The 16,688-nt window shown below is 34.7% G+C and overlaps 1 protein-coding gene across 2 annotated transcripts in view; it reads left to right on the forward strand.

The window, feature by feature from the left end:
• The window catches only part of KLHL1 (kelch like family member 1), a 276,154-nt gene that overhangs the window by 111,071 nt on the left and 148,395 nt on the right, over window positions 1-16,688 (forward strand). For both annotated transcript variants that reach the window (XM_086611712.1, XM_086611716.1), the window contains one exon: window positions 518-714. In XM_086611712.1, coding sequence (XP_086467838.1) covers window positions 518-714 — 197 coding nt within the window. The remainder of the gene's footprint in view (window positions 1-517; window positions 715-16,688) is intronic.

A 16,688-nucleotide genomic window follows, 5' to 3' on the forward strand; every position in this document is an offset into this window, starting at 1 on the left:
GATATTTTTATGGTTTTAATCATAATATATTAAGCCGTTATTTCATTCTTTGAGAGAGGTAAATGAATGTGAGTTGTGCTCTGTACCATTGAAGGTAATACTAGTTTTAGCACCAATTTCAATGGAAAAAAAACAAAACCAAACAACAAGCAAAACACGCCAACACAACAAAAAAACCCCACAGCCTGGTTGACATCCAGATAATTACTCAGATTTTAGTTTCATTGCAGAAACAAAACCAGTGTTCTTAAATCTTCTCTTTCTTTTCTACACTTTACAGTCTCTCTTTGTATCTCTATTATATAGTTGAATTAATAGTAGTTTAAAAATAAACGTTTATGACACTGTAATGTTTAGGTCACTGCGGTGTCCAGTCAGAGAGACTAATCCTCCTTCACTTTTACTGTTAGAGCTATTTATATAGAACTAGGAGTATTTATAAAAGATCTTTTGATACTGCGTGTTTTGTAAATACTAAGTAAAGAAGTTTGCATATGTTATCAATCCTTTTTTTTAGGGTGCCTGGAATTGAAAGAAGACACCATTGAAAATCTTCTAGCAGCTGCCTGCCTCCTCCAGCTCCCACAAGTAGTAGAGGTTTGCTGCCATTTTCTGATGAAGCTTTTGCACCCATCCAATTGTTTGGGAATACGAGCATTTGCTGATGCACAAGGATGCACAGAGCTTATGAAAGTGGCTCACAACTACACCATGGTAAGGGAGTTTTAAAATACCTAAATTATGATCTTGTGAATGCTCTATATCTTCTGTAAGTAAAAATATAATGTTAGTTTTTGGTTTGAAATTGTTCTGTACTTATATTTATGTATTACTTTCATATTTTCACTTTTTGTTGAGTGAAGAGCAATATAATGAACAAAACCCTAATAGAGAAAAATCTTGATTTAAAAAGATTCTCTTGATTCTTTAAAACAATTTATTTAAATATTTTTGGAGCGAATGAAATTACTCATTATAGTACATTTGATGACTTGTGACTGATACATATTTAATGTATCACAAAGTTCACAAATGTCTGTGCCCATTTCTAAGGTATTAGGTATATTATATAATCTGTTATTTTTTTAGTACTCGTGTCTAAAATCTGAATTATGTGTAGTGGAAAAAAAAAAGATGGTACATAGAAAAGGAAGACAGTTGTAACTAATAAGCAAGTTCTGCTGTAATTAATAAGCAAGTTCTGATGTAACTGCAGTTACATTTGCAAGCATGCAATGTAGTCACACTTTCTCTTTGCTAGAAATACATATAATCACATCTATTCAATTATGCCATTATGGTGTTTTTTTCTGTACGTGATTAAACTTTCAACCCAGTGAAAACATAATCCTAAAAGTTAAGCTTCATAGGTCATACTATTTTCATAGGCATCGTGTTATTGCATTTAAGTGTGAGGCAGCTCACATCTATTTGATATACTGTTTTGTGTTAAAGGGTGTGGATGACTAGTTGTGAGTGGAAGAAGGGTGCCTTATTGCCTTTCTTCACTATAACACTCTTGATCAGAGGCAATCTACATAAAAGAAAAGTTATTATTCCTTCTACACACATGTGTTACGGAGAAAAACTTCTACCGTATCTAGAAGATACCCTGGAGCATGTGATAGAGGAACAGCAGAGACTTTGTAACCTGAAGAAAGAGTAGGAAAGTGATGAGGAGAGCAAAGAACAGATGCATAGTCTCTGAGGTGACGGAAGGCATTATTTTTTCTTTCAGACTCCAGGGAAACAATATGACTGTGATGAGAGCAAATGTAAAATAGGGCAAGGGGGAGTTTGTTAACAAACTCCTGTCTTATGCAGAGGATTTGAGGAGAAGCCCTCTTTAAAAAAACAATAGGGAAAAAGTTTTAAAAAGTTCTCATGCTTTCAGGAGAACTTCAAGGCCCTTTCTTTAAAGCTTTTCAGGGTGCTTTCTTTAAGAGTTGCAAGAGATGTATCTTAAATTCTGGCTCTGTGAATCCTCTTTCAGGTGTCATTGCAAAAGCTTGTTTGTTGTGAATAGGAAATAATAGTATCCCCTTAAATCTGGCATATTGTGTGGTTCTTTGCTCACAAAAATTTACCATTCTTTGAAAGCTATAGGAAATAAATAGCTGAAGAAGTTTCTGTTGAGAATGCAGAATAATGGTTTAGTGAATGCAGCTTTCAAAGTTTAGGTATTTCTGCTTTCTAAAGAAAAATCATTTTTCTTCATGAAAATGTGAAACCTAAACCAGGTGAATTTCTGTAATTTATTGTCTTAAATATCTGCTTAAATTATTTATCATATAAATAGTGGAATTGTTACAAAATTAATCTCTCTGATATATGAAAAGCACTTATTGAGAGAAAACTTGATAGGGAGGGGGTAGCTTTGAGAGCATTTGAGAGAAATCTAATGGCTTTTGAAGAGTAAAATAATATTAGGATTTCTTTTTACACTTTTTCAAAACTTTAGAAATACTGAGTTTCTTTCTGGATATTTAGCCCCGTAGTACCAGGGCATTTTATTAATATATTAGTTCAGCGAATAGAGGATTATAGCTGACTACCTGAATAGCCAGTTCTATAATGCTAATCATGATAACATTTTTTAATAGAGTACATATAACAAAATGAAATGGAGTAGATACTCATGTCCTCAGAGGAAAGAAAAAGTGAGAGTAACAACTGAAATTCTGTACCTTTCATCTTGTTCTTTGCATCTACAAAAATATCTGCTCTATATTAAGCACTAGAAATTCTTTCGGACCCCATTGTATGCCTCTTAAATATTGTAACCAAGAATTGTCAAAACCAAAAATAGTAATTTTTATTCTGCTAACTATAATGCTGTAGAGGAATACACCTAGGCCTGACCAGAAGTAATAGTGCTGTACCATAAAGTTTTTTGAGATAATAAAACTCAAAGAAACAGTAATTCTACACTGGTTATGGGAATGGGGACAAGGACAAAGTTTTTCAAATAATCTTGCAAAAATAGATTTATAAATGTGGCATATGCTATGGAATATGTAATAATTTGGAGATACGACTCAAGTTAAATCTCATTTTGGAATGATTTTGCTTCTTAATTAATTTTGTAGGTGAAATTAAATATTAATTGATTCTTAAAAAAAAAAAAGAAGAGAGACTAATTCTCTGTAGCCCTTAGTTGAGGTACTCAGGTACTCATTTATAATGCTGGAACCTTAGGATAACTCTCTGGCTACATTATACCTGGTAAATTTCTTACAGCTTTCCTCCACCAATTAGATTTAATTAGAAAGTAATTCACAGTTGTCTTCACAATGGCATTTTGATGAAAATTAATGTATTTTCATGAAAATGGTTTGCTACATTGAGTCTCCATAAATGTTTTAATTTTCATTTTTCAAAAGTGATTTCCTTACCTGGTGTTAAACTTGATATTTAGAAGATCTAAATTACAGTTGTTCATTAAAAAAAAAAGTAAATTTTATATATACGTAAAATCAGCTTACTTTGTGTTTTCGCTTAATGTATTATGAGGGCAAGACATTTGAGCTGGGAAATTTCTTTATATTGAAGAAGAAATAGTTGCTAAGGAGCAAAACACTAAATTTAAGAATCCTATTGACTTCAGGAGGTGCGTCATTTGCAACACATGTTTTCTGTCATATTAGATAACTTCAATTTCCCTCAACCATGAAAACTGTGGAAGCCATGAATATAAATTTTTGTTTGCATAGTTGATACAGGTATATGCAGACTTAATTCAAATGTGACAAACTTTTTTCAAAATGTGGAGTCATTGCTGAGCGTGGAGAAAGCTCCTAATGGAAGTAAAATTCATGTACAGTTATATATCCCTTTATATGAGCAGAGGTATAACATCCCTGGTATTTACTGAGATATGAAGTCTTCAGTGTCAAATATCAAATTGGTTTTTTGAAATGCAAAATCTAAGCGAGGAAAACAAAATGTGTGCATAGAGGAGGGGAGGCTGTGAGAAAATGAAGGTTAGAAAAGACGTGATGGAAAACAAGAAAGATTTGAAAAATCTTTAGAAAATACACTTGCCAAATAGTAAGTTTTGAGGTTGGTGTGGAAAGAGAGGAAGGTAGACTTCATAAAAAGTTAGTGAACAACAATAGCTGGAAATTTCTGTTTGCATTCCCTGTATTTTTTGCAAATGGAGCTTGGATAGCAACATTTTAAATTAAAGCATTAGAAGCAAGAAGTTAAGAGAAAAAATACAAAGTTTCATTGGTTTCTTTTTTTTCAGGAACATTAGATTTAATGTGGGTTGCTTTATTTCTTAGGTATGAAATTGTCCTGCCAGAGTTTTATGGTGTGGGTTTTTTTGTTTTATTTTCTTTTGGTTTTTTATGTTTTTTTAATGAATCTGCTAATTTAAATGGCAGCACAAATATCCATGTCTCTCTTGATTTAAGACTTCTGTACTTCTTAATTACAATCTGGGTTTTTACTAGCTTGTCAATTTCTGTATATTTTCAATCTGCAAAGCCATATGTCTGATAACTTTAAGTTCCTAATTTATTGTCAAGAGTTATATGACCGTACAGCAAAATGCACGTGATGTCTTTTTTAAAAAAAATAAAAGGAAAAATGGGAAATATCAGTAACCTAAAGGATATGTATTCTTTGAACAAGCATTTTTAGTGACAGTTCTTTATTCTTCTAGTTGTTAGGGGTTTCATATGTCAGGAAGGTAACCTCTAAAGTCAGCAGTTTATTAGCTTGTCATACTTGTCAGAAATTAAAGTCGTAGTGTATGGTCTTATCTGTCTCTTTATAAAACAGAGTAAATTCTTTTTCAAAATTGTGATGGCAACCTTTTGGGGTGCAATTCTTTTTAGACTATGTGACTTTTCTATAATACGCTTTTTTTTTGAACCATTGTACGTTTATTGCTTAAAGTTCGTAATAGACCATGCTAGTTTAACAAACTCTGTGGCCTTGATGTACCATTAGCCCTTCTCATAACAACTACTTTTCTACATTAGTAAGTATAGAGAGAGGTAAAGTATGTCATATTTTTTATTAAAAAGATAATTGAAGTTTGGTTTTAAAGCATGGGAAATTCTTAAAAAATGTATTCATATTTAGTAAGGTTTTGAATACAACTGTAGTTTGCTTTCTCTCTCCCAGTAGAGAATATGGTTCTGCTTGTGTTATGACATACAGATAATGCTTAGAAATTTAGTGTGACATTCCAAGTTATGTTACCAGATTCTTCATCTCAGTATCACGCCATTTGACTGAAGCTCAATTGTTTCAAATCCAAAATTTAAATATCTCATAGATACAACTATTTAATCTGTCAGTGCTTCACCTCTCAGGAAACTTCACTGAAAGCTCAGTGATCATTTTGCTTCTTGAAGCTGCAGTTTGACTATTGAGATGATGGTTTGTTCCACATTTTTATTTCCCCATATTCCAAAAAGAATTGCTAAACATAAACTTGGAAAATCTTCAAATTGACACACTGAGTAGAAGGATGGCCATAAGTAAAATTTCCATGACCAGAAGAACGTATATGAATAAAGTGGTTGATATGTCTTGTAAGCCAGTCAAAATGTTAGCAATACAAAGGACTCTAATGTATGTTACAGTTCCAAGCCTGGGATATGCAGAATGTTTGTAAGTGCCTTTGAATGAAGTGGTAGAAGGTGTTTAGTCTCTCATAGATGCAGTTCTGTGCTTCGTACTGCAAGGGTCATTAGTCTCAGCACAGCAAAACATTATTCAGACTTAATTATAAACATATAAGTAATGTCAGTGACATGTACTGACTCCATATAAAACCTTTAACTTACTGAGAATTCTGATTATACTGCAGACGAAGCAACTATTTCATTTATGTGAAGTGTGTGCCTTATGCAAATTTGTTAATGATCGTTTATGGTGAAGAGCTTCAGTGATCATGTTATTAGTTACGTTTATTATTTAAGCCACAAAATTTCACAGACCAAACTTGGTGCGGTGGAGTGAGGAAAGAGTGTTATATAAAACCTTCCCTATGCAGTTCCATTTACAACAGGTCATCCTGAAGCATACTGGAATGTTGTTACAATAGTGCATATTCAAATTAAGAAATATATTATGAAACTGATGACAGTCATTAATGAGTTGTGGTTGTACATTCAGACATCAGTGGTTTATTTCAGTGTTAGTATGGCTTTAACTAAGGTCAGATGAGTGAAGCAAGCAAACTCTCTAGTACTGTAATTTAATATTACTTTAACATATGCTATTCAACATGATTTATATACAGGGTCATCAGTTGGCTTTCTTCTATTTAAAATAGCTGACTAGATACTGGTCAGTAGATACTGACCAGATAACAGCTTTATTAACTTCATATCATACTTTGTTTTGACCACTGTGACCTCCTTATCATTACATTGGTAACATATGGATAAATGGGCAGTATGATGGGCAGAAAGCTGACTGGACAGACAAGCTCGAAGAGTTGTGATCTGTAGTAAAAAGTCCAGCTGCTGACCAGTAAATAGTGATGTTCCTCAGGGATCACTTCTGGTTCCAATAGTGTTTTAACAGCTTTATTACTAGTCTAGATGATAGGATGGAGTTCTCTCACAAGTTCGCACGTCACCCAGCTAGTAAGGGGAGATGATCACTACTTTTGAGGACAGGACTGCTATTTCGAGGGCAGGCTGGAGAAATGGACTGACAGGAACATCACAAATTCATGAAAGCGAAATGCAAAGTCCGGCAGTCTGGAGGTAAATAAACCCGTGCACTAGTATAGGCTGGGGAGCAACTGTCTAAGAAGCAGCTCTGCAGAAAAGGATCTGGGAGTCCTGATGGACATCAAGTTGAATGTAAGCCAGCAATGTACCCTGGCAGCAAACAAGGCCAACATCATCCTGGGATGTATTAGTGAGAGTAAGCAAGTTGAAGAAGGTGATCTTTCCCTGTTTGGCACCGATGAGACCACATATGAAGTGCAGTGTCCACTGTTGAATTCCTTAGTACAAGAGAGAGATGGATATGCTGCAGTGAATTAGGTGGAGGTCACCAAACTGGTTGGATGCTGGAGCACATGGTGTATAAGGGAAGTCTGAGGGAGCTGGGCCTGTTGAATCCATGTGAGAGAGAGCTAAGGGAGACCTTACTGCTCTCCACATCTTCCTGACTGAGGAACGCAGACTGGTGCCAGACTGTTGTTGGAGGTAGAGTGGCAGGCAACAGTCACAAAACAGAACATAGGAAAACCCAACTGAATATTAGGATTTTTATTTTTTTTTTTCAAACCATAGGAGTAGTCAAATACTAGAAAAGAAACAACCAATGGAGTTCTTGGGATCTGTTCTTGGAGGTATTCAAGATTTGACTGAAAATGTCGTTGAGTAACCCGACCTAGTTAGACATGCACTGAGCAGGGAGTTTGACCAGATGACCTCCAGAGGTCACTTTGAACCAAAATTATTCTATGAGGCTATTAAATGTATCTCCTGTGCATTTTCAATGGTCTTAGATAAGAGCTGTGTATCCAGGGAAAACATGAAGCAAAAATTCAGATTTTTTTTTTGATTTTATTTTTTAATCAATGTGCAACAGATGGGGTTACCAGAGCTAACATTTAATTGACTTTTATTAGCAACAAGCTATTCATAACACATTAGCAACAAGTTAGCAGTAACACACTGAAATTTTAAAGCATTCTGTGATTTTCTGTTTCTTACGCTCTGTCAGGCATACATTTCCAAAATATATTATTGTACAAAATGTCCTACTTGCACTGCAAATAGCAACTATAAATCTGCAAGAAGACCTGTGCAGGCTATGTTCAGACTTTATGGCATCCTACACTTAATGGATGATCTGTAAGATTTTTTTTCTGAGGATAGGTGATGTTCATAGAAAACTAGATTGACACCAGACAGCATCAGAACTTTTTTTCATTTGTTTTATTTTGTGTTTTATTGTTGTTTCTTCAAAAGCCCTGTTTAAACATTTGTCCAGCTACCTAAAAGGATATTATGACAGATTGCAGTACTAAAGAGACTATGGAAGAGACTGTGGCACACACTGGATGGTGACGTTGTTACTCACGTTGCTAAACATTTATTTGTCTAAAAATGCACTATATTATGTTCTTAACACTTGGAGGAAAGAAAAAAAAAAGAAAGGAATAGTTTTGAGTGAAATACTTTAAGAAAAGAACCTTCAAAATAGGACATTTCCATCCTCAGCAGTTTTTATTTGTTTTTTAACTTGGAACAATTTCTTGTTTACCAAACTGGAAATGTTGCAGCTAAAACACTGGTTTTAGTGCATATTGCGTGCACTTTTAAAAGTGAACTGATGTTGTAAGAACTGTTTAAGTTTTTGAGATTTTTGACTCAAGGTTAATATAAATTAAACGTGCAAGAAATTATCTTGGGACATACTGGAGAAAAAAAAACCCAATGTACTTTAACTGGCACATAAAATGACTCAATGTACCTATGACTAAAATGGACATACTAATCCATTAAACATATTTTTCATGAGGAGAGAGGATTAGAATCAATCTATAGAAAACTGTAATTGTTCTGGTTTATGCTTTTTACCTTGTGGATTTTAATCACAAATTTGGAATATTCAATATTAAAAAGATCGTTTACTGTAAGAAGTTACAAATATTCTTTATAAATTACATAGCTGTACACATATACAACTTAGTATCTATTCCTGCATCACTGACAACAGAAGTGAGGAGACGTCGTGTCAAAACCTTGCTGAAATGTCACTGATCATTGAGTCTCTGGGACTCTCTAAATTAGTAGTTCTCATTCTCTTACACATGGCAGGATGTCCCTGGAAAAAAACGTTATGCGTCTTGTACATTTTGACATAAGGACGTGGGCAAGTATGACTTCCTATATTCAAATTGCTTATATATTTTCCTTTCAAAGGAGTTAATTTTAAATACACTAGCTTGGAGTAAAAGGCTTAATTATGTCTTTGCTTGTTAGGTCTACATAGAATGCTAACTAAGGAAATCAGATCCTTTCACTTTTCTAGTTAAATCCTGATTGTTATAGTTATTTTGATACTCCAATTGTTTGGGATTTTTTAAGCTCCTTTCTCTCTCTAACGTCCTTTAGATCAGTAAAATGAACGAGAATAACTGAAATAAATAATAAAAGCAGAGATGCAGAGATGAAAAAGAAAAACATTTTGGAACTCACTGTATCACTTATGTCTTACCTGGAAGTATATTTTTTGAGTTTTAGAATTTTCTCCATTTTACCGCTTTAAAGCCATACTAGCAATACACAAAAGTGAAAAGGACTGAAACAGTGCAAACATAAACGAGAGTCCTAAAATGCTTGTGATGATCTTACTTTCAACCAAAATACAAAATTTGATCTTTATGTACAAAACTAAGCTCAGATCATGGAACAGTTGAGGTTGGAAGGGGCCTTAAAGATCATCTAGTTCCAACCCTTCTGCAATGGGCAGGGACACCTTCCACTAGATCGTGTTGTTCAAAGCCTCATCCAACCTGGCCTTGAACACCTCCAGGGATGGGGCATCCATCCCTGGAGATTAGTGGGGGTTTTTTTGATAGTATGACTTTCTTAAAATATTACAGTATCATTATTTTTATTTTTTTTAAATTCATCACATTACACTTGTATTATAACTATTATTATAACTCTTGATTCTAATTTCTATTTTCTTCTTTTCTTCTTTGAGAATAATTGTACTTCATAGATCACTTTTCACAGTTCTGGTATTTTTAAGATGCTTATTTAAAAGTAATAATCAGCACTTAGCACAGTATGCTGCTTTTTTTATAAGTTCTCCTTAGTACAGCTGTGATATGGCACGTTACTGTACCACTCCATCAAGACACAGTAGGAGAAGAGGAAAGTAAGAGCATTTCAAGAACTAGCATATGGACAACAAGATAATTAATAGGAAATAGAGAAGACAACTGCTGGTAGTAAAATGCTGTGAAATCTACAGGAAAATAGTTAAGCAAATAGTCTATAGTGCATTAATCACAATTTGATGGCTTCTTTATCATCAGGAACTTCCATTCTATTGCCTAAATGCCACATTAAAAAGGTTAGTATGGCAGAATGCTGTATTATTCCTTGAGAGTGCTGCTATGAAAAGTAGCACTCTCATCTAAATGATCTTTTTACGTTATACACAGGACTCAACACTTCCTATGGTTTTAATTTGTCTTTCATGTTTATTCTAGTTCCAGAAACATGAATATTCAGCAGCAACATTAGTGTTCCATCAAGCTAATACTTAACTATGCTTCATATTGCTAGCAGAAATATAATTTAATATTAAGGGTACTCTGATATGTCTCTTCTTTCTTCAGCGGGTCTGGTGATGGTTTGTCTGTCAGGTCAGCAGATCTACATCTCAATCTCGCAAGTGAGGAATATCTCAATTTATAAATCCTGCTTCATCTCACTGAACTGTAGGCATAAATAAATTACTGTCCATAGAGGTAGCACAGGGCAAGCAGATTCTTAACCTAAAAAGCACTGGTGGGTGCCTAAAATCAGTTTAGCATGAATCTGTGTCAGCACATACAGAACTGCAAATATCACGCTAAATAAGCACTTGAAAGACCGTGAATTTTAGAGGATTTTCGTGACGTTCATGGAAAACAGCAAAGATGAGAATCAAGACAGCTGAATTTTGTAGCCCTAAATTCAAAGCCTTTGAATCTAGTATAAAATCAAATACCTGACATTTGTACGTCTTTGGCAAGATTGAAGGATATGTCCCAGTACTGTTTCATGAAAGGGTATCCAAGACTGGCTAAATATAAAACTCCTCTAGAATACTTAGATTGTGTGCATAGTGGCATCTTAGAAGATGAAGGCTAAATTCTCTGAAAATGTTGTATGTATTGAAGTTCCCCTTCAGAGGTACCAAGAAAGCATGACATAGCCTGTAAATGCATTTTTTGTCTGCTATTCCCAATAATTTAGAATTGAGAAGAGATCCTTTAAGGTGGAAAAAAGACTCACTAGTCCTTTTTGTGGGCTTCTCAGGTAACAGAGGAGATAGCCTAGCTGGAATACATAGCTGGTGGGAGGGGACAAGGAAATAACATTGAACAAGATGATTGAACTGAAACTAACATGGGGAGCTTCAGCAGGAAAAACAGAGGAAGGGAAGATACAGGAGTGGGACACCATAGAAAAGTCAATCTTAGGCATTAGGCTATGATTGAGAAAGTAAACAGAAGAGTATATGACCATTAGAAATCCTACTTTGTAGAAAGTCCATCACCAAGATTCTTGTCTGTAGTCATTGCTCTGCTTTTTACAATCATCAGTTACTCGCATGCTTAAAATGGTGCATCCTGAGAGCCTACAATTTAGTTTTAATATTATTTTCGTCAAGCTTTGATATATAGCACATACCATTTATGAGATTATGTCTTAAGCACTGGATGGTATACTGAGGAGTATTTGTTGTCAGTCAGGATAAGACTGTGTAATTTGTTTTTCAAAAGCAAAAAGGCATCGTGAGTTACTGATTCAGAGATGGTGCTCCTCATTTTGAAAGGTAAGACATACCCAATGGCTAATTTTTGGTGATAATAGTGAAGACTTGAGAGTGATGGAATATTCATTCTGACCTTGTCTGGCAATAAAGTTTTCAGGAAAATGCAGGGCAGACAGCTTATTTCTCTGTTGACTAAATTGGGAAGAATTTGCAGTCATACAAAAATAAAGACAAAAAAATCTCAGAGAATGATACCTCTTTTGATGCTTTCAGTACTGTGAAAAAAAGAGAACAGTTTAGAGTAAAGATTAGCCCTGCTCTTCCCTTAAGCAGTATCAGAAACTGAAGCTTTACAGTGTTCTGTCGATGTACAGGTGGCCTTCAATGCAACAGTGACAGATGTTAGAGAATCATAACACAGAGATACTGGGAAAAACATCATCTGCAAGTATTTCTTCCTAACTGGAGCCAGAGGAACAGAATGATGCATATTCTCACTTACTCAATCTATATTAAAAAAAAACCTCACTCGTTATTAATAGACAAGACTTAGGTCTTTCCATTTCATTGGCCTGTTACTCCAGCCTGAGTCTTAATTTGATTCGTAAAATATTTTATTCACATTCAGAACATTTATTGTGACATTGCAAACTTTCAGAGAGTTTTAACTTCTGTCATGGGAGCATCACAATGTTGCCTTAATAAGGAGTTGGGTGACTGAATATAATGAGGCATGGCTGACAATGCAATGCAAAAAAGACAGTGTGATAAACTTTGGTACAGGCTATGGGTCAGCAAGTGCGAGAATAAAAAACCCAAAAGTGCTGAAAAGATGGTTCACAATATCATCATGGACTGATTTTACTGGTGGCCTGTGTGACACCTCCTCAGTAATAGAGACTGGGACTAGAAAGGCAGGAGATGAGGGATATTGTGCAGATATCCAATGCTGAGCTGGAGCAAGTGTTGCATTTCCCCAGGCTCCACTGTGCCAGCTCACATTTAGGGCCAGCTTCAGTAACTGGAACTGTGCGTGGGTTGTATGTGTGGGAGTGTGAAGTTTTTCCTGACACAGCTTATCTGCTGCTTTGGCTCAGTTATTAAATTGAACTTTGCAACATCATGCCGTCTGGTGCTCTTTCTCCCTGCCCGCTCCCCCTTGACAACTGTCATCATGCTTTTTTTACTTGGCACTAAGAAATACCATATTGTCTTATTTTGACTGGAAATGTTCCTTACCAGAAATAAATCCTTTTCTTTCTTTCATTTTTTTCTTTCTGGAGATATATCATGTAAAAACTGTTACAGTTTTATGCAACTCATTTAGACTTAAAGATGTTAAAGACAACGTAATACATTATAACTTTAACAAAGAGGATCATATTATAAAAAAAAACCAAAAGTATTTTGAAATATTCTAAGCCATGTACTTCTATTTAAAAATCAGAAGGGTGCAATTACATCTTTACAAAAAAAAAAGCTCATCAAATGCATTGGATCTGCTTTTTTAATGCAACCTGTTCTGAAAAGGAAACAATAAATTTATACATCACTCATAAGATTTTTATTTGATCAAATATAAAACATAAAAGAAGGGCAGACCAAGAGTTGTAGCTATGTCTAATGAATTACATAGTTTTGTTTTTCTTCTCTCCCTGTCTTTCACAATATCATGAACTTCTTCCACTTTTCCTTCCTCCCTCCTTCCTTCCTCTAGCCCTTCCTCTCCCTCTCCCTCCCTTTCACCTTCCCGCTGTTCCTTTCCCCTTCCTGCCTCCCCTCTTTCCTCCCTCTTTCTCTTCCTGCTTTCCTGCTTTCCTGCCTTCCTGCCCTCCCTTCATCCTGCCTGCCTTCCTTCTTTTCTTCCCTCTTTTTTGGTTTCCACTCTTTACTGTCTTTGCATACATCCTGTATGGATGTTTCATCTCTCAGTCACTTAAAGTAGTAACACACTAATAATTATGTGTAGTAATTGTGTGTTCCACAGAGAATATGTATGTGAAACCTTAAAGTTAAGCTGGAAAGAGAGAAAATACAGAGAAATCAATAGAGAAATTACCGGAAATGTCAATGTATGTTAGCATCACTGTTCTGATATGCTGTTCATTCATTGCCTCCTCTCCTTTTCTTCTGCTCTTTATGGTATGTTTTCATTGCCTCCATCAATTTTGCTGGGAGTCCAAATGAAATAAGTGGGATTTTTGAGATATCTCTCAATAGCAACGATGGTTTATTTGGAAATTTTCTGGACAAGTATTGATCTTCATTACTGTTTGGAACTTGTATCATTAAAGAATATAGTATTATAAGCAGGTGTTAAATTATTGCATCTCCTTGTTATAATTGAACTCTATTGCCTTACGCTCTTAACAGTACTCAGTAAAAATCCCAGTGAGTACATCTAAATACATTACTTTCCAGTAATTGTACTTAGGGAATTTATATCTCCTAGATTCTTCCTTAATGAATTGAGGAAATTCTCTGTTGACATCTATGTGCAAGTGTTATAGGAATCATAGAATCATAGATTGGTTAGAGTTGGAAGGGACCTCAAAGATCATCTAGTTCTAACCCCCCTGCCATGGGCAGGGACACCCTCCACTGCACCAGGTTGCTCAAAGCCTCATCCAACCTGGCCTTGAACACTGCCAGGGATGGGGCATCTACAACTTCTCTGAGAAACCTGTTCCAGTTCTTCACCACCCTCAATGTAAAAAATTTATTCCATATAGCTAATCTAAATCTGCCCTCTTTCAGTTTAAAGACATTGCCCCTTGTCCTATCACTACACACCCTTGTAAAAAGTCTCTCTCCAGCTTTCCTGTAGGTCCCCTGTAAGTACTGGAAGGCTGCAATAAGATCACCCCGGTGCCTTCTCTTCTCCAGGCTGAACAGCCCCAACTCTCTCAGCCTGTCTTCATAGCAGAGGTGCTATGTCTTATCACCTTATGATCCCCTTTACAGGTGACCCCACTTTTGTGACCCCCAGTGGACTTACAGCCTAGCAGCAAAGAGAAACTGTTATATAGCGTAAGAGGAGGGACTCGAAAAATAAAAAGGAAAGAAAAGAAGGAAGAAAAGAAGGAAAGAAGAAAAAAAACCTCTTTATCTGAGTGATTCCTTTGAATAACTTGTAATCTTTCAGAATTGTATTTCCAAAAGCTTATTTGAAGATGATTGCTTCTGAATTATTTCAGAAGTTAAAACATGTTTCAAAAGAAGATCAGTTACTTCTTACAAGGAAATAGCCTTATTTGATTTTGAGATCATTATTACATCGACTAGTAAGAAAGTAATTAGAGTAGCAAAAAACCATCTAATTTAACCTGGCATAATTTCATTAAAGTCATTATAGCTATGCTGGTTTATACCAGCTGGCGATCAAACATGTACTTCTAGAGTCACTCTGTTGTTAAGATTGTTTCAACTTTTATGTGTGTTGTGAATTCCTTCATATTTCTTCATGTATTTTATCTTCATTTGTAACCTCTAGAATTGTTTGTTCAAAATGGCACCATATTAACGTCACATTTAATGTTAAACTATTTAGCAAATGTTTTACAGTGTTTAATGTGTCGGTATGTTCTGAATGTCTTCCATAAGGAAAACATTACCAAGAGCAAGATGTAGAGAATTGTGGGGCTATTTCTTGAAGTTTTTCCGTGGAATGGAAATGTTTGAGAAATATACGACTTAGCATTGATGGTGCTAAAACAAGAACTTGTGAGGATATTCTGTACCACTGCAGTGCCCATGATAACAGATTGACAGTTGACTCTTATGGTTAAATTTAATTTACTTCAGTAATTACTCAAAAATACTCATGCAACCAAAGATTATAGTCAGTTTCACATAGTTGCATTTCATTATCTCCTATACCAGTTTTTTGGAACATTGGAAATTTGTATTTTGAATTTTTAAATTTGAAAGTTGAATCCATAGTTACTAAACTCTCATTTTCTTGACATAAGCTTGACTAAAAATTTTAGCCATCAATAAAATTCTAAGTTATGGCAGTTGAATGTTTGAACTCTTATTCTAAGGGTTCATGTTTGTTGTCAAAATTTTTGTTTTATTCACATAACTCCCTCTGGTGGATTATTTAAAATATGAACATATTTGGTTTATTGTTTAACCAAAAAAAAAAAACCTCTAAAGAATATGACTGTAGAAGCTAATTCTGTAACTTTAAGTTCTAAGAAGTTTTCAGTTAACATTTTATATATGTATTATTTATCTTGTTAGTGGTTATATATTATTTTCCTTGGTACTAATTCTCAGAGTACAACTGGAGTTTTTTGCATATGTGTAATGTTGATATCCTCTACTGTGCAAAGGAGAGTTTATTTAAAAAAAAACCCACAAACAACAAAACCAAACAAAACACAATTGCATAATCTGACTAGCAACCTGATGGTAAACTGGAGTACTCTTGGCTATGTTTAGTGCTTGATGAAGGCTGATCTCATATTAATGCCAGTGATTTGTTCTAGTTAAGGAAAACAAATGTTATGCTTACCCTTTTTGCCAAATTGTTGTTTCTCTCTATCCTTTTCCCATCATAAAAATTTCATCTCCGTTCTTGCCTGATTTGATAGATAGCAGAGCATTGACAGAAAGACGATTTCCATCCATGATACTTTTAAGTGATTCTAAGGTCAATAGAGAAAAATAGCTTGTAGAAAGGATTCTAACAAATAAACAAAAAATTACCTCAAAAACAAACCCGCAAAAATAAGTTAGAAATGAGCTGAGAAAATACAAGTAACAGGAAAAAAAAAGTGCATAAAAAGTAAAAATCAGTAAATTACAGACATAAAGTGGGGAAGCACTAAGAGCAGATTTAAATAATTTCTTTTTAATGAATACAAAAAAAAATAGAATATTTTAATTGCTAAATCGATAAAAGAACAGTGTTACTTGCAGTGAGTTAACGGGAGAGATTAGCAATAATTAAATAAATGTCATGAAACTTAACAGAAGCCTAAGCTTGCTTTTAATAAGTTCACTAATTTCAAACATGTAGACCAAGGCAGGATGTGCTTTAATGAAAACTGAAGTTCTTGAAAGGAAAGTTATCACAATGAAGATGAACTTAAAACTCAGAGTTCAAAATATATGCTAGTGATACATGTATATGTCTTTGTGTATATATATACACATGCCATATACATATATCGATGTGTGTGTGTATACCTATG

This window comes from Tauraco erythrolophus, chromosome 1 (assembly GCF_009769465.1).
Source record: "Tauraco erythrolophus isolate bTauEry1 chromosome 1, bTauEry1.pri, whole genome shotgun sequence".
NCBI classification, from domain to species: Eukaryota; Metazoa; Chordata; class Aves; order Musophagiformes; family Musophagidae; genus Tauraco; species Tauraco erythrolophus.